The 25,368-nt window shown below is 37.7% G+C and overlaps 1 protein-coding gene across 1 annotated transcript in view; it reads right to left on the bottom strand.

Annotated features, from left to right (window-relative positions):
• The window catches only part of PLEKHA7 (pleckstrin homology domain containing, family A member 7), a 93,644-nt gene that overhangs the window by 41,111 nt on the left and 27,165 nt on the right, over nt 1–25,368 (bottom strand). Inside the window, exons 2-4 of the mRNA XM_009892021.1 lie at nt 15,650–15,733; nt 6,662–6,773; nt 113–217 (exon numbers count right to left, since the gene is read on the bottom strand). Of these exons, the coding sequence (XP_009890323.1) occupies nt 113–217; nt 6,662–6,773; nt 15,650–15,733 (301 nt within the window). The remainder of the gene's footprint in view (nt 1–112; nt 218–6,661; nt 6,774–15,649; nt 15,734–25,368) is intronic.

Genomic DNA, 25,368 nt, shown 5'->3' with positions numbered 1-25,368 from the left:
CTGCATCACCAATGTTCAAACTTCTGGTTTTTTTAGTTACTTGGAAGGCACTTACTGTTACTTCAGGATTGTATTGAAGTATGTGAGCAGAAACAGATGATTACATGCATACCTGTTTGTGTAGCCAGCCTCTTACTATAACAGGAACATTGGGATTCCTCCTGATAGCTTGTTCCCTCTTTCCAAAGCTATGAACTTTGTTTCCGGCCTTGACAACCTGCAGAGAAGTATAATGTAGCAGTGGTTTTTAAACTGTACTGAGATTCATTTCATATTACAAATAACCTCACTGCAATAATTCATACTTCATTACACAGTAACAAAGTATTTACAGCATTTTCAAGGACAAGTAAATAGACAATGATATTGTCAATCTCCCACTTTCATCAACAGATCAGTGCCAGGACGGTCTGCCAACTCCCAGTTGAACAGCAGCAGCACTGGTGACTGAAGTCTGAAAGGCAGAACTGCTGAAGTTTTACTGTGCTTGGCAAGTATTTTTGAGTGCACTACAAGACCTGTGTGCAAGTCTCTCTCCACAAAATGGTACAAGTCTCTTACACGCACAGGACTTTGTGCGCATGAATCCTGCTCTTGCTGTCCATTGTTTGGGGTGGGTTTTTTTTGTTGTTTCTGGTTTTCTTTCCTGTTTAAATTCAAACAACTCAATAAAATACTTGGACTTTGACCCTGCAAACAGAAGGAGAAGACAGAGAGACGCTGCTAAGGAACAGAGCTACACAGCAGTAAGTGGAAATCACAAGGTCTAGGTAATGGTTTGCATTTTACTGCAACCTCAGTTTTGACTCACATGGGCAAAACTATTTAAAAAACAAACAAGGAAAGCCTATGAGTCCGTGAAAAAGACAGCGAGAATCTCTGGATTAATAATCTGCCTGTTCTTTTCCAGTCTCAGCACAGTTTGTTACTGCAATTGCTTTAGGAACCTGAGGTGCACAAACCACCCTTACAGTTGCTCCCAACTTCTCCAAGGAAAGAGCTGTCCAGATTCACTCTCTGTCTCCTTCCTACAATGTCTCCTTTGTTTGAACCTCTCCTCTCAGCTGGCCAGGGTACTGATGCTCTGCCAGCTGCAGACAAACAGCAGCTCTGGAAACAAGCACATTTGTCATACGCAAGGGATGGTGCCATAAAAATATCTCAGAGTACTGCCTCTGCTAGTCAGGCAACACCTGGACTAGAAGACAGCATATATAATAATAAAATATTCTAGCAATATACCATAACATTAAATGGATTCTGTTATTTTTGAGGCCAGGCATTACCAACCTGCACTAAATTTCACAATTTCAGTAGACATAAGCACACATCTTAATGCAGGATTAAGATAATATCAATAATCAGTATGAAAAAAAAATAGCCACTTTTTCTTTGGTGCTATAGCATTTAAAACAGCAATGTAGATTCAACACTCATAAGGAGATCTCAAAGGGCAGATTTTACTAGGTAGTTTTCCTGAGGTCTGTTTACCAGGAAGCAACACGCTGCTTTCAGCTCTGCTGAGAAATCAGGTGAGCTGCATGTCAGGGTCATTTCTGTGAAACACCCTGACACTTAGGATACAGGAAGAATGCCAAGTACGGGCTTTTCCCTACGAGCGACATCTCACCTGACACCTCAGGGAGAGCCTGCACAAGATCTACCCGCAGCCCAGGGCAGCACGGCAGATCACCTGAGCAGCCCGGCTCTCTAGGGCTGGCACAAACCTAACAGGCCACGTTGTAAACAGCAACAGGTTTTTTGAGCAGATGCCACTGCCATTCCTCTGGCAATAACCAGTTCACAGTAAAAGCCAGGTGAGGATGATACCACTGAGAACTCCCAGCCCATTTCTCTGCCATACGTGTGCTAAGGCAGGCAAAGCACTAGCTTTGTACAAACATAGCACGTCAAGTATGACCACAAAATTTCTCTCAGTACTCAACTCAGACCTACAAGCAGTGGAAGACAGATGATGTTAGGCCTTTTGTGTTTGCTATTGAAAATATTTCAAAAGATAACTCGTGAACCTATGTCGAAATACCACTTTAAATGAAGACACACAGATGTATCAAGAGGACAGCCAAGCTCTGGACGATCATATGATCGTCAGGCCAAGCCATACATATTTTCTTTTCAGACTGTTAAGAAAAATGAGCAGTTATCAATTCAGTCAAGATTTCAAAATACAGTTGCCAAATGTTAGATGCAACAGTTACAATACAAGGGTGATGACAAATAATGAGGCCCAAACTATTTAAGGCTCTGAAAATCAAAAATCTATGCTTTACACCTGAACAGAAATCAATGTACAAAATGTACAGAATTCAATTTCTTTTCTTTCTCATATTTATCCTAGGAAGGGTAGATGAACTGAGAATCAGTTAAAGTATAGCTGATCTAGCCTTACAGCAGGGTTTAAATTTGATTTTTTCATCAGATCCCCTGTCAGTGATCAAGCACTTTGATTCTCTGACCTTATTTAATTTTAAAAAAATGCAGACCACAATGTAGAAAAGTCATCCTTGGACAAAAGACCAAACAATTTCTGTTACAGGGGAGAGGGAAAAGTTTTCTGAAGGATGTGTTCAATATCAATACAATACCCATAATAGAAAGAAGAAATAATTTTATGGTGCTTTATGTAATTAAAATTTTCACATAATCCGTAGTATTAATCATCTCATTCTGCTCTGTAATAAAACAAAGCATAACAGATACTGAATGTCATGCCTCACTTCCACTGGCTAGAATAAAAAGTTAGTTAGTTTACAAGAAGAGGTATATTTTTAAAACTATTTGTCTGTACTGCAGTAGTCTTCTCCTAACTTAAAATATTCTGATATCATTGTCGTGTGTTGAAAAATGCAGGTCAGAGCAGCTGCCTGTGTCACTGAAGACAAAGAAGTCGCTTTTGACTTCACTACATTTGTTACGCTGGCTTGTCTGGGAATGACTCATAAGTTTTTGCAAAAAAACCAAAATGTCAAGAGCCAAAATTCTCAAATCCCTTTTCATCACTGCATCATCTTCTTCTTTACAGTAGCCTCTAGTTGAGGAGGAAAGTTGCTAACTTAATTATAAAATGTAACTGTTTTTTTTTTTCTAAAACTGGATAGTCAAAATAAAGGTAAAGAGCCTTTCATTTGGAACAGATTTTCTAAGTAGCAAAAAGGAAGACTGTATCTTGGTAAAAATATGCATATATATATATATGCACATAAGAGAACACACAACTTTCAATCTACAAGGGAATTCAAAAAAACAACCAAAACCTAAAAAAAAAGCCCACAAAAAACGCACTTGTTTAACTCTACATTATAAAGTCTTCCATGCAAAAAATCTCAATGTTTTACTAACAATTGAACTCATGAATCCTTTCAGTACGTCTAAGAAAATTAGACAAAATCCTTATTTATCAGATAGGAAAACCTGAAACTCAAAGAAATTCATGCTCTTCATATTGAGCGTTCATCTACAGTGGCCTTGAACTAAACGCTGCGTTCTACACTCCAGCTCCAGAGAGTCCCACAGAGCTGGCACCATCGCCTGTTTCTCTCAACTGCTAGATCCTTTTTTTATTTATTTGTTGTAATCCTCACCAGTTCATCCTGGAAAAATACCAGCAACTATCTGTATCATCTACAATTCAATTACTTCTCTTGCACAGAATCCATCCAAAACACGCTCTCAAAAGGTAGATACATTACACTACTGTCCTTTACGCTTTTGACGTGGCCAAAGTACTGAGTAGTACAGTAACATTTACAAGCTTCCATTCACATCATCAGATGCTCTAACAGACTAAATTCCAAATGTACCTTACTCCCAAATTGAAACAGATCTTTATTCCTCCATATCCTTCATTTATAATCAATATAAATGGCTTTTAATATAGTTAATAACAGGGAAAAAATTACTCATCTGTAATTGAATTGGCTACGAACAAGCAGATCTGGACAGAGAACAATTGTGGTTTATCAGCGGGTCCTTTTGCTTTTTTATTCCCTCAGCTCTGTATCACTCACATTTCAACAGGAAAGGTAGACTGCATTGATCTAATGTCTTCAGATGATTTATCCAGACAGCGTCAGGATCAAAATGGTAGGGCCCACCCCAAGAACCTACGTGCATTTCTGCAAAACTGCCCATCTCAGGTGTCTTACAAAATGAAGCCTTATACATTTATACGCACATCAATGAAACATAGTGACATCTTTGTAAGTATAAGCCTCATTTTCACAGAATTCACAGAATGGTTAGGGTTGGAAGGGACCTCTGGAGATCATCTAGTCCAACCCCCCTGCCAGAGCAGGGTCACCTACAGCACGTTACACAGGACAGCGTCCAGGTGGGTTTTGAATGTCTCCAGAGTGGGAGACTCCACCACCTCTCTGGGCAGCCTGTTCCAGTGCTCCACTACCCTCAAAGTAAAGAAGTTCCTTCTCATGTTAAGATGGAACTTCCTATGTTCAAGTTTATGCCCATTACCCCTCGTCCTATCACTGGGCGCCACTGAAAAAAGACTACTCCCATCCCCCTGGCATCCTCCCATTAAGTATTTGTAAGTATTAATAAGATCCCCCCTCAATCTTCTTTTCTCTAGACTAAAGAGACCCAAGTCCCTCAGCCTTTCCCCTCCCTCGACCTGCTGGCCACGCTCTTCTTGATGCACCCCAGGATGCCATTCGCCTTCTTGGCCGCCAGGGCACATTGCTGGCTCATGGTCATCCTGTTGTCCACCAGGACTCCCAGGTCCCTCTCCACAGAGCTGCTCTCCAGGAGGTCAGCCCCCAACCTGTACTGGTGCATGGGGTTATTCCTCCCCAGGTACAGTACCCTACACTTGCCCTTGTTGAACTTCATAAGGTTTCTTTCTGCCCAACTCTCCAGCCTGGCGAGGTCACGCTGTAAGGCAGCACAGCCTTCTGGCGTGTCAGCCACTCCTCACAGTTTTGTGTCATCAGCAAACTTGCTGATGGTACACTCTATCCCTTCATCCAGATCATTGATGAATACGTTGAACAAAACTGGGCCCAGTACTGACCCCTGAGGGACACCACTTGTTACTAACCTCCAACTAGACTCTGCACCACTAACCACAACCCTCTGAGCTCTATCTGTAAGCCATTTTGGTTTCTTCTTTTTCTTCTTTCCAACATGTTCCTCTTGTTGTACACTGTAAAACCGACACTGTTGGACAGACCACGTGAAATTCTTTTTCCAAATATTACTTTTTATTTCAGATGTTTTCTTCAATCCAAGTTCAGGCTTGAACACTACAACAAGCAAGCCAGAAGTCTTCACCTCTTTCAACTTGAACTGAGAATAACAAATCTGCTGTCCAGTTGGCAGCTTACCTTCCCCCTCCACCTCAAATGTAGCAATTCTTAGCTGTTAACTTTCTGCAGAAGAATCAAGCAGAAAGCCATGTACCTGTTCCTGCACTTTCTGATTTGGTGCTACTTCAATGCGCATAGCTCTACATAAAAATCAGTTTGAAGTTGGCCAGGATTCCAACCCTATACCTACACAGTTCTGTTCCAGCATTTGTAGGACAAAACTACGAAAGCATTTCATAAGACATAATAATTAGCTATAGGTACATAGCTAGAGACCTTTGCCATGACAAACAGAATGTGTCTCCGGCTTCATGATTGTGTCTCAAGTCTGCATCTGGGAACTTACTCTTTGAAAGAATTATTATGGAATTCATGGAAGAAAACATTTAGAAATAGATTATTTTTTTTTTTTTTTAAGCTTTTCCTGAAATCGTTTTCATGTTCTCCAATATTCACCCAAGCAATTCCAAACATTAGAAAAAGATTTTAAGCGATTCCAACTCAACAAAAATATCTTTGGAACCAATCCGGCAAAGTTCCTTCTTCAACTCAATTACTTAACAGGCTTCACACTTTCGCATTTAAAAAAAACCCTGAAGTTTAAAAACTGCAGGCAAAGTTAAGAAATCTATCTTAACTCTCCTAATTCTTCCAGTATTTTTTTTTTGCGCTTCTTTTTATCCAGCCCCTTTCCATTCTCACTGTACTGTAATTTACTGTAAGGTCAAAGAAGCATTAAAATAGTTGGTGACACTTCAAGTACAGCACTTTATTGTATTTTGTGCAATAATAAACACAGGCCCTTTGTCAATGTCAAATAATGGATTTTTCTATTAGGCGTTCTGTGTGTAAACGTGGTGTCTGCACTGTTTGTGCACTACAGTGATGGCAGAAAAGGATGTAAGTTGTTACTAAGAGGAGGAACAGCAGTAAGTTTTCATGGAAAAGTATGATCTGCAAATTACAATTCCCGGTATTCTGCAGCATTTTTTGCCATATGCACTAGACTATCAAAAGACTTGCCAGAATACTAGCATTACTTATACTTACTTTGTTCTTAAGAAGCTTCTCAAACTTTAAATGTCACAATAATCACTATTTTTCACCTTATCATTCAACACTGTCATGTGGGCATACGGTGCTCCTATGCTGTAAAAAAGTTTTTGCTTGGGTAGAAGATATTACCTCTTCTTTGAGGTAAGTTGTTAGACTTCTAGGCTAAACCCATGGCCCTTTTAAAATCAGCATTAAGAGAGTATTGTATTTAAAACGAGTGACGTTCTAATCATCAAGCTGAAACAATAGCCGTTTTCCTTTACCTTAGAGCCAGGTTTTGTATCAACAGCAGACGTAGTTACTGCAGTGGACGTTTCACTGACCATGCTTGAAGGTCTTTGGTTTATTTGTTGCTTGGACATAGATGAATTCTGTCTAGAAAACAAAAACAGATAATCTAAAGCATGTTGTTTCAAACAGTCAGCTTTGCCTTTTTATATTTAAGATTCACAATGAGCAAATGAATGACAAGCTAGTCAAATACTTCCCATGCATCTGAAACTTCCTTTGCACCATCCCTACTATTTTGATTTCAGGTTTTTCTCAAGCAGATGATGCCAGTGACATCTGATGACTGATATTTGCCAATGTATCAGGAAGAGGAAACTTGCCAAATTGTATGCAAGTCCAGCAGAGAATCAAGATATAACTAAGAGCACTCAGAGAAGATAAGGCAAATACAAAGAAACTTAATTGTGCCCAATTTAAAGGCTTAGCTGCAAACATCTGGAAGAGTCAGTACTGCGGAGGGAATGATAAGAGTCAGCATTTTGCAATAACAGGCTGCTTATTTAAAAATCAAAGTGAGACTAGCCTACTGTTAGATCTGCCACTAACTTAATGTTAGATTTTTGAATCTGCCTAAAATATGATTCATACTACAGTATGAATTACTAAAATACCTTTTAAGTGAAATGGTGCATTTCATGGCAGATATTGTTCGAAATAAGTAACTTCTGAGTCATACTCAGATTCAAGAAATCTTGACAACTAGCTCAAATGCAGATACCAGTTCAAAGCAGAGGTGAGATCAATCCTACCATAAGAACCTGTTCAACGAGAATTCAGCACAGCTGCCCAGGTGAAGAAATGAGAGGATAAATGAAGTGCAAAATCTTTTGGAATCCCAGATGCAGGTTGTGAAGAGAAGCCTCAGCAACCAACCTCGACACCAACTTGCGAATTAAACCCACAGGTGGTATGTTCAAAAATCATTAACACAGTTTAGCAAATTGTATTTTAGGAACAAGTAATAATACAGTCACATCAGAAAAAACAAAACTATTAACAAGACACACAAGCCACGCCAAACATTACTGTTGCTACCACTGAAAATCAACCGAATTCTGAAGAGAACAGTAATTCTGAGCAGTTATCACTCATAAGAACACAGAAGAAGTCTTTGTCATTGTAGTAGCTCAACACAGGGTTTAACTGAGGACAAGGTGTTTGCCACACCATTGCTCTTCCCCAGTTACAACCTAAACAATTACCTGTGTCCAAAAGCCTTTATAATTGGTTTGGTGTTAGGGGAAGCATATTCGTACATTTGTGACCACCCAGTTTCAATTAAGCTTGCAAGGAAGTAACACAACTTTGATCCCATTTCCTTTATGCCTTGCTTATCTGGCATAAATCCCTTCTTTCTAGCTTTTATAAATAAGTTCAGGTCCAACATATGAGAACAAACTACAGCAAGTCCCTAAAATCCTTGGCCAGCCTTTAATGCGTGACAGCTTCATCACATCAGTTTGAGTCAATTTGCCTTACCTCTTACAGACCAGATACCCTACTTCAGCATTTAATCAGCTTTAGGAATACCCAGTTTCAGCAAAGAGCAGATTAAGACACTTCCCGTATATAACGCTGCCAGACTAAGCTATTTCTGTTGATCAGCCAGTTTTGTTATCTGTTTTTGACCCTGTTCTCACTTGTTCCTTTCCCACTTTATAAACTTTTAAAACAGGTAGAAAATGCAGACTTACAATGTGCTTGCATCTTACTTGCGAAACCATCTTACTTGCCTTTTCCAAATATTTACTTACCAAAAAGGTTCTATTTCCCTGCTCGAGACAATTAAACAGAGAGTAGGTATTTCAAGGAGGGAGGAACACTAACAGAGATGTGACAGTGCCTCCTCCAAATGAATTTAAAGTATTAGATTTGATATCATTAAGAAGACCCTTAGAAATGAGTCACAAAAATATGAAAACAAAACACATCCAAAGAAAACGTCTTGCCTTAGAAGACACAAACTTTCTCTTTTTCCCTTGAGGTTTAGATTCTTTACTATGTCCACACCACAGACTATTTTATACTGTAGAACACTTGCACAATACATGCTATTTTCCAGATGCTCCCTGATGCAAGGAGTGGGAAAAGGAGCAGGTGGAGGGAAGAAGTGTTCAGAAAATCTGTATGCTTTCCAGACTATAGATAATCTGATTAGATTACATTTCTTCATTTTATAGAGTAACTATTTCATAGAGAGTTAACTTTCTCAGGAAAGACAAAAGTGAAAAATAAAATTTAACTTTCATCAAATCAGAATTAATTTTTCCAATAAAAACATTGATACAGAAAGAAAAATAACCGCAGAGGAATGGTTTTAACCTACAAATTAGGGTAAGCAAACTCAGATTGAACAGATTTTCACTACTCCACAAGATACTGTTTTCACAGTACGTTAAACATACTGCATTTTTTAAAAAAATAAATAAATCTAGAACTACAGAAGAAGATAAACTTTATATGTTTAACAAGATCACTGCTATCAGAAAATCATACTGCAATACAGAAAAATAAATGCACAATTTCTAAGCATTTGTAATTTGGCCTTTTAGCTACTTCTCTTCTACTTGCTACTGAAAATGATCACTGCCAATAAATCAAGCTTTCCTTTTCTATGGAAATGACATTTCATTAATGACAAACTTCAGCTGAGAAAAGAACAAACTCACAAGGACAAATTTTTTTTAAAAAAAAATGTGAGGTTGTTGCCATGTGGAAGAACTCAAATAGCCAGCAAAAGAGACAGTAAGTCCACTGAAAGACAAAATATATTACTATTCTCCTAAAACAAAAACCACCTTCGGCAGCAAACACTGGTGATCCAAACTTTCTGTACCTGAGATGTAACAGAAAACACCAAAATTAATCTTACTACTTGTATATAGTATTTCAAGGATGAAATAGATTTGCATGAAATCAGAACATAACAAAACTCAAGTATTCAAGTCTATTAAATAGCTAATTAATATTCTCAGTTTGTTTTTAAAAGCAAATAAGAATATGCAGTATTACCTGAAACATCCCAGCATGTGAATGGAGTTAATACTAATAGCATTTACAGATTGATCTTAAAAATAAGTAAAAATGCATTAACTCTGTGCATTCAGAAACATTAGTTCAGAATCACTGTTACCAAAGATGTTTGATAATATCTATTATCCAAGATACCCCACTCTGTCTTCATAGCGCTATTTTTTGTCTATTTTCAGGATATTTTTCTTACTGCCTTCCCCAGGTGTGTGCATACACATGGAGAATTGCAGTATTTACATACAGAGCTCTAGTCCCTTGTAAAATCTTTTTAAAATACTTGAAAATAACACTCTATCTAGTATCTCCTGTCAAGCAGCTCCCTACTCTACTCAAACAGGGCCAGTATGCCTACAGAAATCACATTCATCAGCTAAAAGAATTACATGGCCAGTACTTGGCTTATTAAAACAAAACAAAACAAAAAAATCACTGAAAAACAACAAAAAAAGCCAATATTGAAAATGCAGTACTCACGAGACAACACATTCCTTTCCTCTAAAGGATCATCAAGATTAATCGACTTAGAAGATCCGCATTCATATCAGCAACTTTAAAAGTTTATTTTGTTGGAACAAAATCCGACACAATAACATCACGCCAATCTAGTTTTAATACTAATAAATCTCCTCAGCTAGATAAAAAATTAACTGTCCTAGTATTTCTATACAAGTAAACCTGGCAGATGTTTGTTTTGGGGCTGTCTGGGTTTCCTCCTTTCTCTCCACCTGATATTTTCGCTGCTATAGTAACCAAATGCAATAGACAAAATAAGATGGCTCTATCCCCAGAGGTGATACACAGGCTTTGTCAGTTGCACAAAAAACAGGCAAAGAAGAAGATAACACTCATTGGGTTAAGCACGCTATTTGTTTTCTTTATTTCTGCATTTATGTTGAAGTCTTATGTTTTTTAACTTTAAAGTACTAGCTTGTCACTTGCAAACATACTACTATCACAAATATATTGTAAAGGTTCTAATACACAACTACCAGTGTTTAGCAACAGATACAGTTAGACACAAGGCTGTAAGTACCTGCTTTTTCCAATAACCCCATGCATTAGTACAGGTTAGGGGCTCACCTGCTAGAAAGCAGCTGTGTGGGGTCTCGGTGGACAACAGGATGACCATGAGCCAGCAATGTGCCCTGGTGGCCAAGAAAGCCAATGGCATCCTGGGGTTTGTCAAGAAGAGCGTGGCCAGCAGGTCGAAGGAGGTCATCCTCCCCCTCTACTCTGCCCTGATGAGGCCCCATCTGGCATATTGTGTCCAGTTCTGGGCTCAGAGTTCTGGGCTTGAACTCTCCCAGTTCAAGAGAGACAGGGTGGAGAGGGTCCAAAGATGATTAGGGCACTGAAGCATCTTTCTTATGAGGAAAGGCTGAGGGACTTGGGTCTTTTTAGTCTGGAGAAGACTATGGGGGCATCCTATCAATACTTACAAATACTTAAAGGGAGGGTGCCAGGTAGATGGGAACAGTCTTTTTTCAGTGATGCCCAGTGATAGGACAAGAGGTAAAAGGCACAAACTTGAACACAGGAAGTTCCACCAAAACACGAGGAGGAACTTCTTTACTTTGAGGGTGGCAGAGCACTGGAACAGGCTGCCCAGAGAGGCTGTAGAGTCTCCCCCTCTGGAGACATTCAAAACCTGCCTGGACGCCGTCCTGTGCAACCTGTTGTAGGTGACCCTGCTCTGGCAGGGGGGTTGGACTAGATGATCTCCAGAGTCCCCTCCAACCCTGACCATTCTGTGATTCCGTTATTATTTAAAGAAAGATAAAAGACATGAAATCTAAACATTACATACATCTATCCTAAGTAATTCTATAATAGATTTTTCAAAGAAATGAGTGTATAATGATGTGGTTAAGCTAGATCTAACACCTATCCAGCAGCCTCATCATTAATTCTCATTTTTCCATTGGTTGTTTTGGAAAGGTCCCGTTGTGGAATAAAGGTTCATTAAACACATGAAAGTAAAGCACAGAAATTAAAAGACAGTTGTGAAATGGAGAGAGGCTACCAGAGGGACCTCCAATACAGCTAAGGTGTTCAAATTATTTAGAAGTGATCCTGAAAACTGTGAGATGACCAAGTCAATAGTGGACAAAAATTATTCTGGACAAAAACTGAAATGCTGACAGGAACAGACAGAAAAATAATCTTAAGATATGAGTAACCATGTGATAAGATGCCAAACTGAATTCAGTGTCAACAACAGAAAACTAATTCAAAGGAGGAAAAAATTAAAAACAACTCTACATCTTTCATTGCTCAAAACAACATTAGCAATCTGAGGAAAGGATATTTTTAAATCTTAGCACAATGAGTAGCAGCAGCCAATGTATGTTAAGAATTATTAGGAAAGGAATACAGATGAAAAAGTACTATTAAATTATTATTTTTTTAAAAAAAAAAAGCTCGTACATTGAATACTGCATTCACCTATAATCAATCACCCCATCAGAAAAAAAGACAAATCTAGAAGTGTCATAGAGAAAAGCTAGCTTTCAAGCACAGCTAGTGAAAGGTACAGAACACACATCCCACACACTAAGTGACCAAAGCTGCTAAGCACAGGAAAACAGAATGAGAGGTGGGGATTTGACAGTGGTCTCAGCTAAGAATGGGTTAGGAAATAAGGAATTATTAATCACTATTTTGCCAAAAAAAACCAAAAACAAAACACCACAATCTCCATAAGAACACCTTTATGAAGAAGGAATAATATAAGGATCAAAAGATAACGTAATTCAAAATTTACAGGTTCCAGGCAACACTCTTTGGTTTTATCTTCCAGTTACAATGGCATTGAGGAAATCAGATTTTGGATTAAAAAGCAAGATTGATAAGATACTGTTTAAAAGGGGAAATGCCTTAGGAAAAGACGGGTGAAATATAGGCTCAGCCTTTTACTGAAAGTATCCAGTTCTCACTTGATCAAGTGAGGCAAGGCCACCCGGTTCATAACTGACTCATAATCAAGCTAGGATTACATCATTTATTGACATCATTTTCCAAAACTTCATTTCAAGTCTTCCTGCCAGAACATTGCTTCCTGGATGAGAAATGGCCAGAGCAGTCTATACATTCATCATTTCTAGATTACTATAAAATATTTTTCTGATGTTAAATGTGTCCTTTTAATAGATACAATTGTTGCAGCCTGAAAAAGTGTGCTTACATCTCCCCAGTAGCTCCCAGTCAACATCTGTGACAACTCCTGGTTTTGGCCCTAATCTTAAATTAAAATCAACCCATAAGTAATAAATCACATCACAACATCACTGAAGGACAACAAATTGCCATTTATGAAACCCTTAACAGTGCCACTACTTCAGACAGTAGCACTGTCTGAAGTCTTCAGCTATAGAAAAATCTTCAACTATAGAAAAAAGTACTTTTGGTCAACAGGATCCCATGATGGAAAGTTTCCACAGACCATGCAAATCCAGAGACTATCTTTCTGACTGCATCCTGTTTGTGAAAGTCATTTCATCACAAGGTACTATCTACAACACTGATTCTAAACTAATACATGATCAGCATCACCGATTCCAAACAAATCCCTGATGTCTGAGGGAAAAGAACTGAAAAGGCAGCATAGCCCCACTATGATTCCTAGGCCTAAAAACAGAGAGGTGCTAACAGCTCCTTGGATTTCAGCAGAGACATCCACATATGACAATAGTGTCGTTTGACAAGAGTTCAGATATGACTGTGATGACCAGCATCTGTGTAAACCTACACTGTCACACAGAAGTAGTACACAACTAAGGAAACCAGTGCATCCCACGCACTTGAAAATGGCATCTTTGAAGTAATTTGAACTGATATATTAAAATAATCTAATTTCAAAAACACCGAAGCTTAGAAAAATCTTCTTACAAAGACTGTTTCCTGAGCAGTCACTACAAACATGTACTCCTCTTTATATCCCTCCAGCCATTCCCTCCTTTTAGAATAAAAACCACCTCTCTTAATTCTGCTACATTAAAGGATCTTTTTCCTGCTTTTGATACCATCTTAGTGTAACTGAAATCTAGAGATGAGAAGTTATGCCTGTTCTTCTGATTGCCCTCCAAATAAACACCTTAATTTCTCTTCCAAAAAAGTTTCTAACATACACAAAAGATCACTAAAATCATGTGCCACCAATAAGTTGTACTTTCAATTTTGCTTTTAATAATTTATCTGCCACCATGATTACAAAACCAGACACAGCGCAGGGAAGCGTAACTAACCCAGGGAGGCACTCCAAGGAGTTCCTATCCAAACACCTATTTTCCCTTACACATGTACAAATTTTCTTTATATTAAATTTGATCAAACCTTTAAAACATATTGAATAAAAATCAATTAACAGATGGAAGTTGGAACACAGATGCACAGTGGCCGTTGTCCATGCTGTCTCTGAGACTTGCTCTGTTGCAAGATACCTGTTCTCCTCACTAAACAACTTGGAGAAGCTTCTTTGTAATGATCCAAAGCCCTCCCGAGCAGCAAACCACCCGCGCAGCTCATAACACCCGGGATGACCTCCAACTCAGGAGCTATGCCCCAGCTTAGTACCTAATCACAGGCCTCTCCCACACACTGCAAAATGCATCCAACATTCTATTTCATGCTGGTTCTCAGCATGGGTCTCAACATAGGATAGGCCCTTGGATTTGATTTGCTCTTGGGGGAGGTCTTGGTCAGCTGTTTAGTTGGGGTTTTGTTTCTATTGCTGTTTTTGTTTGGATGGTTCGTTTTTTAAAGCATACGAGAAGCACTTCTCAGGGCTGTATCAGAAGCTCTGAGCAGAGGGCTGCGCAGTCCTGCTCTACTTCTCCTTTCCTCTCTGAGTCCGTCATAGAAGACATTGCCAGAAAAGCCTCAGTCTCCTGGGAGTCTCACATGGCCCTTCTCTGGGCCCCATTTTAATTAATGCTATACTGCTTTAAATGAAATGTAAAGCAAATTAAATGTGAAATAATTTAAAACACAAAGTGTTCAGAATCGTGCAGGCAGCCATACAAACCACCACACGCATCACAGCTGTCATCACAGCATGATGCCCAGCCTCTGTGATGCATGAAGGGCTAGAAGCTGCTTCCAACAGTGTTGGAAGACCAGGCTGGAAAAGGAAAAGCTATCTGGTGGTGTCCCATTGCTCTTGCCCTTTGGAGTGGTTTTTGAAGCGATGTAGAACTTTCTCCTACACTCTGTTTAGGGAAGATATCCAGTCATCCCATTACAGAAGGGATTCCAGGAGCAATCTAGCAGGCAGCAAGGATGACAGGAGTAGTTAAACCCTACAGTGAAACACGGAGTGATCCAAAGACATGGCCAGATACACCACTTTGAAGACAAGCTTTTTTTTCTTTTTTTTTTTTTAAATCAGACAATCAAGATAAAATATGATGGAAACTAATATATGCGATTCCATTTCTCTAGAATAAATTGAAGAATGCCTCATCAATTGTTTTTTTTAAATAAATACCAGCCCAAGACAGGGAACGTAGAAAACCTAAAACATAAGAAAACCAAGGAATTACAATGGAAACTAGTAGTATTTTGTGTCTTTCAATTTCAGTACAAACTTTCCAGTTTGCTGTAAAGACATTTTACATTTATGGTGTGTGTATTTGACATTTATATAAGGCTAAAGCACTTAAAGTATCCTATTTATACTGCACATTTTGTTTGTTTGCGGGGGGGAGCGGGGTGTTGTTTGTTTGATTTTAAAGATTTGGTATAGATTTTCTCTCAAGCCCTAATGTGGAACAGTGCTAGAATCAAAAACACACTATCACAATAAGAAGTAAATTTTTAAGTATAAACCGTTTTTGCTATAATAAGAGAAGAATTTTCAAACTACTGAACTACAGTAGGTAAATGCGTTACTGTTTTAGATTTCTTGACGGGGGTATAAAACTACTTACTCTTCTCGTAAAATAAATTCAATATTTTCTGGAGAAACCTGTCCTGTCACAGGATGTCTAAATGACGTGGTCTGCTGATTATGGCTGAAAAGAAAAAAAAAAGAAAAAAGAAAAAAGAAATTAATATTGCTAAACTCAGTAAAATATATCTATGATCTCTAAAAGGCAGAACTGTTTACATTGATGCTTTGCTGCTGCTACTCCAGAAACAGATTTCTGAGGTACTTTTCAAGCCAGAAATGTTTTGAGCTCCTTCCTGCATTCGTGTTGACTTTGCCAATGGCACACTACCATTTAATGATTAAACAGGTTAATGTTTTAAAAGTAAACTAGTTGCAACCCTTAGTTAGGGAGACACACTTGAATTTATGATTATTTACACCTGACTGTTACCAGATTATTTAAAAATAACATAGAAATTACACAACATAAATTACTGATTTGTATTTCTGTAAATTTCATGGAACAGAATGAGTAAAATAATTCAAAATGTTGCTGGACAACATTTTAGACAACTGGTAATATTTAATGAGAGAGATTTTGTGGAAGCCGTTTGCTGCATGCTTTGTTCTCTCTAGTGGGGTATTTCTTCAATATTTTTCTTTAGACCTCCATGCAGAGGACCATATATAACCTTAGTTGTTCAGTTGCATGGCCTATATAAACAAACATAATTTAGGATTTCATCTGAGTTGAATTAAAATTGGGATTTTCTACCAACTTGTCCCTCAGACTATCTACCTGTTTTGGTACCCTCTGTGAAATATTGCTATCCATTAAAGAAAATTATTTTCTTTATCTGTGTAACTGTTCTCATGTACTGCAAAAATATGGAGTGAAGAAAGCTTATTTCAAGATAAACTGGTAGTCTTCCCTCCTCCCCAAAGCAGATAATTTGAATTGGTTGTATAGCAAACACAAGACACTTTCTGCAGAGTCTCATACCTACTCAGCCCCTTATTCTGCAGCCCTGTCTAAAGCAGCAATCTATAAAAATCACAAATCTTTAAAAAGTAAGAAATTGAAGGTCTTATTTCAGAATTAGAAAGGTCATGGCTGACATGCTCTTAGGGAACCTTAGAATTAGAGTCATGAACCAAGAGCTTCCTTATTTATGGTTCTGAATTCTTATGAGTTTAGTTAACAATATTTACATAAACAACATCCAAAACTAGAATTCTGATCAAATGCAGCAAAACGTTAATACATTGTGAACATATTCAGAAAACAAAAATAATAAGGCTTTTAAATGAATTGTACCTCAAAGAGCCAAAAATCAACACTTCATCAATTTTTTTTGTTTGTTTTAAAGAGGATTTGAGGTTTTTCCTCCCATAATGCCCAGTGATTTCAGGTCTTACAGATTTGACCCAATTGTCTAGCATAGCAGGATGTCCCCCCAGAAACAGAATAAGGCATAAAGAAATATTTTGGGGTTTCAAAGTAATGAAATTCCAAAGAGGTAACAGCCTTTCTGTAAAGACCAGCTTAAAAAAAAAAAAAAAAAAAAAAAAAAAATCAAACAGCTCATGCATCCATAACATTCAAATGTAAATTGCTCAGGACATGCCCAGACCTAAACAAAAACACAAAAGCAAACAAAAGCCACCACAAAACAAAAACAAAAACAAATATCCAAGGACAACAACAAAAAAAACACACAACCAAAATCACAAACTTCACACTAAGTCCCACTTGGACCAAGAACAGCAGAGGATGTTTTCTGTGTTATAAACTTTTCACCCCTTTTCCAATATGCCTTGCCACAGGAAGTCATATATAAGGGGTCAATACAATGAACATTTTCAATGATAAGCTGAAAGCTGTGACAACTTACGCTACACCAAAAGGACTTTTTCCAGCCTTGCCTACTGCAAAAACTCTAGCCCTGCAGCCATTAAAAACTGTGAACAACATATTAGGACATCAACTATCCCATGGCACCAGCAACAGCAGTCATTTTCTACAGTGGTGAGAACTGACTTCTACTACAGTGGTGGGTTAATGAAGTACCTTTGCAGTTTCTCACTCTTCAGTTTTCCATGAAATCAGAGATGAAGAGAATGTATTTCCAGTAAGCCTGCTGTGCTAACATCTAGAAAGCAACCGTGATTTTTTTTTCTCACAAAAGGACTGAGGAGTATTGTTTTCTGAAGAAGCACTTTTACATAGGTTTATATTCTGAGTATACATCCAAAGAAAGGAATAGGACTTGCAGATGTCAAAGAAAATAATAAATAAATTATAACAGTAACAATTAAACTCCATCTTTGTCACACAGTTCAAACAGTTTTAAGCTAACAGTCTTCTCTTTTAAATCAGGACTGAAGCAGTCTGTTTAACCTTTGATACTTAGGCTAGGACTACTAGCAAAAATGCAAATACATAGTTAGCTTTAAAAATTCAAGTACATTGTCAGCTTTAGTCTCCAGCGACAGACAAACTGTCAGCAAGCTCTCATTTGCAGCCTTTTAGTCATTAATAACTCACTCTACAATTAAGACTGAGAAAAAAAGACTATATTCCAGAAGTGCTCTAGGATTACTTAGGAAATGAAGTTATCCATTATACCATACTAGCACTTTTACAAATGTTTTATTATTTCCCATGAAATAAATTCACCAGGCCTTCAGAAGATGAATTAGTCCTCTTGCTGTAATTAAAGAGCAAGTCCATTACTAATAGACTAAATATTACCAGCTAATAATAAAGTTTCAGCCGGAAGGTAAACACTTCTTAAATATCTGAGCAATTGCCTTTTGGGACAGGTTTTGCACTTCAAATAGTAAGAGCAGAGAAACAAAAGGATAGTTCCGTTACTACGTAAAATGCAGATGGTAATTTCATAGACAAGAAGACATACAAAACCAACACTTTCTGCAAATCTGCAGCTTCAATCCTTAGGACTTGAGAGGGAGGAGAGAAATGAAATCATTGCCACTAACAATTAGTTTTGCAGAACACTGGTTTATTTGAATTTGAAAAGTGAGAGTTTAAGTGTTTTGCCTCATAGGACTCATTAAGAATAAGCAATACTATTCAAAACAACCTATACAACAGATGGCTAGCCTTGCAACAAGGAATTAGATAGCAGGGAGATTTTTGTCCACAATGAGAGCAGTCAAACATTGGAAAAGGTTGCCTAGCAAGGCTGTGGAATCTTCATCCTTGGAAACATCCAAAATGTGGCTGGATAAGGCCTTTGGCAACCAAATCGAAGTTGGTTCCAACTTTGAAGCTGGCCTGGCTCTGAACAGGAGGGACTGTATCTGATGGGGTCCAGAGGTTCTTTCCAGCCTAAACTGTTCTGTCATTCTCTGCTGCTCCCTTCATCTTTCTCTGCAAGCATCATTTAATTCTTACAATCCCTTCAAAGCTTTCCCAGTATTTAAATAGATGTATTCCAAGAAAATTAGCAACACCTTGTTTTGATTAGAATGAGAGAAATGGTAACATTAGATTTTGAGATTTAGATCACAAATTTTTTGGTGGGTTTTTTTTTTCATGTCCTTTAAACATTTGCTTAACAATAATACCGTTTACACAACAATGATAACAATAAGATCTGCAGTGAGAGCGGTCTAGTAAACTTGTTGCCATGAAAGTTCTCCTTTCCAAGCACAGGCTAAGAAAAGACCTGGCACAGTTGTTCTCCAGACACATCAGCTAACCAAGCCTCCTCGTACTTAATCACCTGTATTTCCTCCAAATAGCAACTGCTGAATGCACTTCTATTGTCCAGAAACCTACCATGTATAACAGGCGCAATAAATCAACCTTAATAAAAAGCCATGATACGCTGCTGCGCTCTCCATGCCCCTTTTATTCTTTTTTCATTAGAGAAAAACTTAATACCCCAAACAAAACTGGGAAAGGCTTATGATGCTTCACCGCACGAATTCTGAATGCCCTGTAACTTGTGTTAGTACACCACCACACATTGGAAATGCCAAGCTAACTTGTCTAGCAACATTCCAAATTTTCTGTGTGATAAATGATGGCATCTTTCCTAGCAATCACACTTTAATTTTAACAGTTTTGTATTATTCTGGTTTTGTACAATTACTAATCACCTATTTGTTGGGGTTTTTTTCCTTTTCAGTTCATTTTATATTCAAGTCAAAGCCAAGTATTTAATAAGTAACTTTTGGACATGACTGATGCTGATGACCTTTCATTTGAAGTCAGGTAAGTTTATAGATTGCCTCTAGAGTAATTTAAATGCCCAGACAGATGAATCTTGAAATGTGTGAATCAACTACTGATTGAGTCTACATCACATTAACAACAAATTTCTAAGTTGCAAGAAAAATTAACGTTGTGATTGGACAGACCGTCCTATGAATTATTAAAAGCCATTTCTACAGTATTTATTTTCCATGTAGGCTGACTCCTGTATGCTTACCTGCAAGACTAGATAAGCATGAACATCTTTACATTGAACCCCAAAATGGTGGTGACAGTTGTGGGTGAGCAGCCATACTTCTATGGGAGTTACTGATGTGGGTGCAGCTGACAACTTGTGCAGTGAAGAACTGCTGTTCAGCCAGTGAGTTGTTACTCCCAACAGGAGAAAGTGCTTGTATCTAAGCCAGGCAAACAGCCAGGCGTAGTTTGCTTAATTTCATATCATATTTCTGAAATACATCAATAGCTTCAAAGTAGTTTCAGCATTACCTTCTGAGTATTTTTTAGATACTAGGTTTTACAACTGGCTGGAAAGAGTATCAATGAATAATCCAAGAAAAATCAGTGCCACCAAAGTTCCACAAAGAATATTATTGGAAGAAAAATGCAGCACAGTACATTATTTGGAAGAATCTGAAACAATACCAATTAATTGTATTGCACAAGCAATAGCACCCATTACAAGCTGGACGCACATAAATCCCCATCTTTTCAAGACACTGAACATTATCCACAGTTTAAAATAGTTGGGTACCTCCACAGAGTAATGGTAAAATCCTTGTTCGGCTGTAATCAGTATTTGGGAGACTTTCACAAGGTCAAAATGTCACCCTCTCATACAGTTTAATTAGCATCTTAAACTAGGAACTATTACATAAGAATCAAAAAGTAGAAGTGATTCTTTCAAATCTCATATCCTCCTTAGATGATCACCCTGAGAATTCACAAGTGTTATTTAGTCAGAATGCAATTCAGTAACTGTCTCGAGCAGCTATGTCTGTGACTGCAATCAGTCAACACAAGAGCCTGTGCTTATAGAGTCAGGGAAGGGGACAGCTAGCATGACATCAGATTATATCCTATTTTCACTTTTGCTTGTAAAAGCTTGCAGAGAATAAAAGTTTGAAAGGAATAGTTAAACAGTCAGTAAACCAACAGACATGCTCTCGTGTAGTGTCCTTCCTTCCACCTAGCTCACTAATGACGAGGTTAAAAGGGAACCGCAAGTTTCTTTAGAACAAAATCAGTATTTTTTTTCTCTCTTAATGAACTACCAAAGATAATTTATAGTATCCAATAGTAGTATCAGCTGGAAAGATGTTAATGAACATCCTTTAAAGAACAGAGCTAATAAATCAATGGTAAGCTAATATGGAAAATTCCACAGAATCACTATAGATATTTTCAGTCACTAAAAGAACAGATAAAAGGATGAATATACTGTCACATCACAGGATCATCCCAGATTTCCCTGAGTTTATACAGGTTAAAGTCGACTGCTGACTCACAAATCCTTTTGATGCATATCATGAGACACCATCAGGATTTTATTAACTCACAAAACCTCCATTCAAATAACTTGAAATTAAAGGAAAAAAGTGTGGCGAAGTTTTGAAGACAAAGAAATCCTTAGGAAAGAGGACATTCCTGAAAAGTGAAATTTTATTCTATTTCCTTACTATTGCCAACTGTGCAAAAACCACAGTCCCTGCCTTCAAAATTGAAAATTAAATTAAAAATTCTCTAAATGCAGAAAAATAAAATCAGAAAAGTAAAAGATCACATTATTCTATCACATCATCTTAAGTCAGGCTTGGAACTCACTTAAGACTGTTCCTTTTTTTTACCACTAAAGTATCTGAAGGTAGATGATTCTCCATAAGCCTCTAAAATAAAATGTAGTACCTTCAAAACTATCTATCTAAATTAATTTGGAACTTTGCTACCTAATAAAAATAATCTTGACTTTAGTGACAACAAAATGTCACTTATGTCACACTGTGAACAGCAGACTCAATCAATTGTACATTTCTTACAGCTATCCTGTGAACATCTAAGCCAAATCTTGGGAGTTTGAAATGGATGCAGGAGTAGGTCCAGTAGTTAAATATACGTATTGGTGATATATACATACATATATATGTATGCATACATATATGTACATCTGGGATATACACACAGACACTCTCTCCCATCTCTAATGCTGCCACAGATATTTCTGCCGTGATATAACTAACTCTAGCTCCTATAGGATTAAATGATTGGAACAAACAGTCCCACCAGTCCAATTAGATGCAGAAACTCCGAAGACAGATGCTCACATAGAAAGCAAGTATTTTTTTTTTTTTTTTAATCAAAGATCTTGGGAAGCATGGGGGTGGTTTTTTGTTTGTTTTTCCAATGGGGGTAATTAGCGCGACTGGAAAGCAGCAACTTTTTTGACTATTCAATTCCACACTACACATAAAGCAGCATTTGCCATATAGCCTTTCACACAAAAAAAACCTATGCAGTTATAATGTAACCATATTACAGTAGGAACGTTGCAGAATAGTTATACATGAAATGCTGCTATAAACCAATCCTCCCACAAGAAAACTACATGTAGAGAGTGACACATCACATTATTTCTTCTGGATCTGATACACAAACTAAAGTAATAAATGCATTCTCTAATAAAAAAAGAAAGTGGCGATATCACTAAATAATATGATTAAAACACCCTGGGTAAAAGTAGCATATCCTTAAATTCCAGTATCAACCACAATTTAAAGAGTCTAGTGAGGAATCCATCCAACAAGCATTGCCATATAAGCATATTATTTTGTGAAAAGTATTTAACGGAAGCTTTACACAAAAATATTATATATCTCAATTTTTAAGCCATAACAAAACTGGTTAAAATGAAAGAGAAGTTCAATATGTATAATGTCTAAATTTACCAGTGGAGGCTGAAAAACCTCACCAGTCTTGTTTGAACATATTTTACTTTGATGCAAAGATTTGCACAATAATAGACATTACAATCCACATTGTTCTAAATAGGAAAGCAAATACAAGTTTTCCTGCATCCAGCTTTCATCTAAGTGGCAAGACATACAGTGTAGAAAGCTGAAACAATTTAATACAACAGCTGCGAAAAGTGAATAAAATAGCTTTCAAAAACTTTATTCCTCTGCCATGTAAGACATCTAACCTCAAAACATTTGCTCTTCATCACCTTTTTTATGCTGAAGACAGATTTCAACTTCTTAAGACAAATGCACTTCTGATTTATTATTTATGGAATTTAATGCATAATACAAAAAAGTGATTATCAAAGGACAATACTGCAGACTGAGAGCTTGCTGGACTGCTGTGTGTGCCATCAGACAGTGTGGAAACACATTGCCCTTTTCCCCTTTCTATAAAACGGAAATGCTTTTTCTACAACCTACACCATCAGAATGAAGTTTTAATTAAATACTGTTTTCTTACAAAATCACCAGTGTCCAGAACAGAATTAAAGAATTATAGCTGGTATCCATCAAGTTCTCTCAGGGCTACAGTCCAGAATGCTGCACCCAATTTTGGACCTCCTCGTACAGGAAACACATCAACAAACTGAAATGAGTTCAGTGGTGGGGCACCAAAATGGTCAGGAGGGCCTGCTCCAGGAGGAGAGGCTGTGGGAGCTGGCCTTCTTCAGCCTGGAGAAACAACAGCTTCAGGGTGACCTACCAGCAGCCTCCTGCAAGGAGGTAATCAAGAAGGCTCTTCACAGTGGTGCATGACAGAAGGACAAAAGACAGCAGGCATAAATTGAAACAAGAAAGCTTCAGACTGGGTGTGGGAGAAGCTTTTGCACCTTGAGGATACAAAGATGTATCATGAGGAGGGTCAAACACTGGAACAGGGTGCCCAGAGAGGTTGTGCCATCTCCACCCTTGGATGTTTTTAACACCAGAGTGGGGAAAGACCTGAGCAACCCGGTCTGACCTCACCACTGACCCTGCTCTGAGCAGGTGGTTGCACCAGAGACCTCCTGAGGTCTCACACAATCCAAATTGTCCTACAGTCATAAGGCTAGGTATAGTTCCTATTTCTACGACAAAGCCAAATAAATGCAACCAAAACCCAAAACAACCAAAGAAGTTTCACAGAACAGATCTTGCTAATAGAACGATGTAAAAACTCGACATTATTTAGGAAGTAAAAACTCAAATTGGCATTAAACCCTGGTTTCTTCCTTCAACCTTTAGCTACGCCATTTATTAATTTCTTCACCAAATACTTAAATCCGAAGTTCATTTACATTCTACCAATAAATATTCCATGAAAGAAGAGAATTTATGCAGCTTAGGTTCCTGTGGTTATGTGCTTTTTATCTAATAGGACGCATGTTCCAACCAAAGCCTTTCCTGCAATTAAGGGCATTCAAAACATGCATGGGTCTGCCTCAGTCTCTGTTTAGCCCTTCCCATGTCCTCCACTGCTTCACAACACCGTTGAGGTACTGACTGTAATCCTACAAACCTCATCCCCTTCAGACACCAGGCTAAAAAATAAACAAGGATATTAGCATCACATTCGCTGAAGTACCATTTAATATGAAGAAACCACAATTCCCACAGTGCACACCTATTCTTGTGGGTTGGCTGTTCGTGTTTACAGGCATATATATTAATAGAAGTTCCTTCATTAGTAACAAACTGTTCCAGCCTATCTTGTGGTTAATTCTGAAATACTTCAAACTCTATTCATACAGAGCTTAAGCCAAAAATAAAAAATTACAGCAACAAAGTTACTTCCTTTGGTTTGTGTGATTCCTGACTCTTTTAAAGGAGTTCCTTCTTCCCCAACCTCGCTCAACTCACTATGGTGGACAAAATATGATGCACCTCCTCCGAATTTAAATGCACTTGTAAAATATTGTTTCCTGTTAAATCTTAAGTATAAAGTGGACTACAGTACTCCTGAAAGGCACATAACATCAAGCTTTTCCTTGAGAGATGACCAGTAATACGAGGCCATCTTGCCTAGAGCAACAAGTGTAAATTAATGGAGTCTATCAGAACAATTCTTCATTATTACGAGTTACCATGTATTAATCACGCTCTTTCATACCACATATAAAATGATTCTGAGGCCAAAGCTATAAAGGGGATAAAACTTTACTAAACAGTTATTTAGCTAAATGTTTCCATCATACAATTTACCCCACTGTGTAGTGAGAGACTCACTATTATTCATAGCCCAAAACTAATTCCAGATTAATATTTTAGGGACTGGAACTGTAAAACAGACATGGAAGATTCTCTTTTTAGATTATTCACAGATTTTATAAATTATCCAGAAATGTCTTTTTAATTCAACAAAAAGCTCTTCAGCATTAATAATAATAATAAAAAAAGCAGCTATTTTACAACTGTATTGGCTGTGGACGACTTCAATCAAACTTGCTCAAAGAAATATAACCTAGAGCCAACTCATCTTTATGGAGATGTAGAAATACTCAGTGGTCCCAAGTCAGACAAGAAGAGAAACTCCTA

This window comes from Charadrius vociferus, unplaced genomic scaffold, assembly GCF_000708025.1.
Source record: "Charadrius vociferus isolate BGI_N301 unplaced genomic scaffold, ASM70802v2 scaffold179, whole genome shotgun sequence".
NCBI classification, from domain to species: Eukaryota; Metazoa; Chordata; class Aves; order Charadriiformes; family Charadriidae; genus Charadrius; species Charadrius vociferus.
This window is presented reverse-complemented; position numbering and strand designations above follow the sequence as displayed.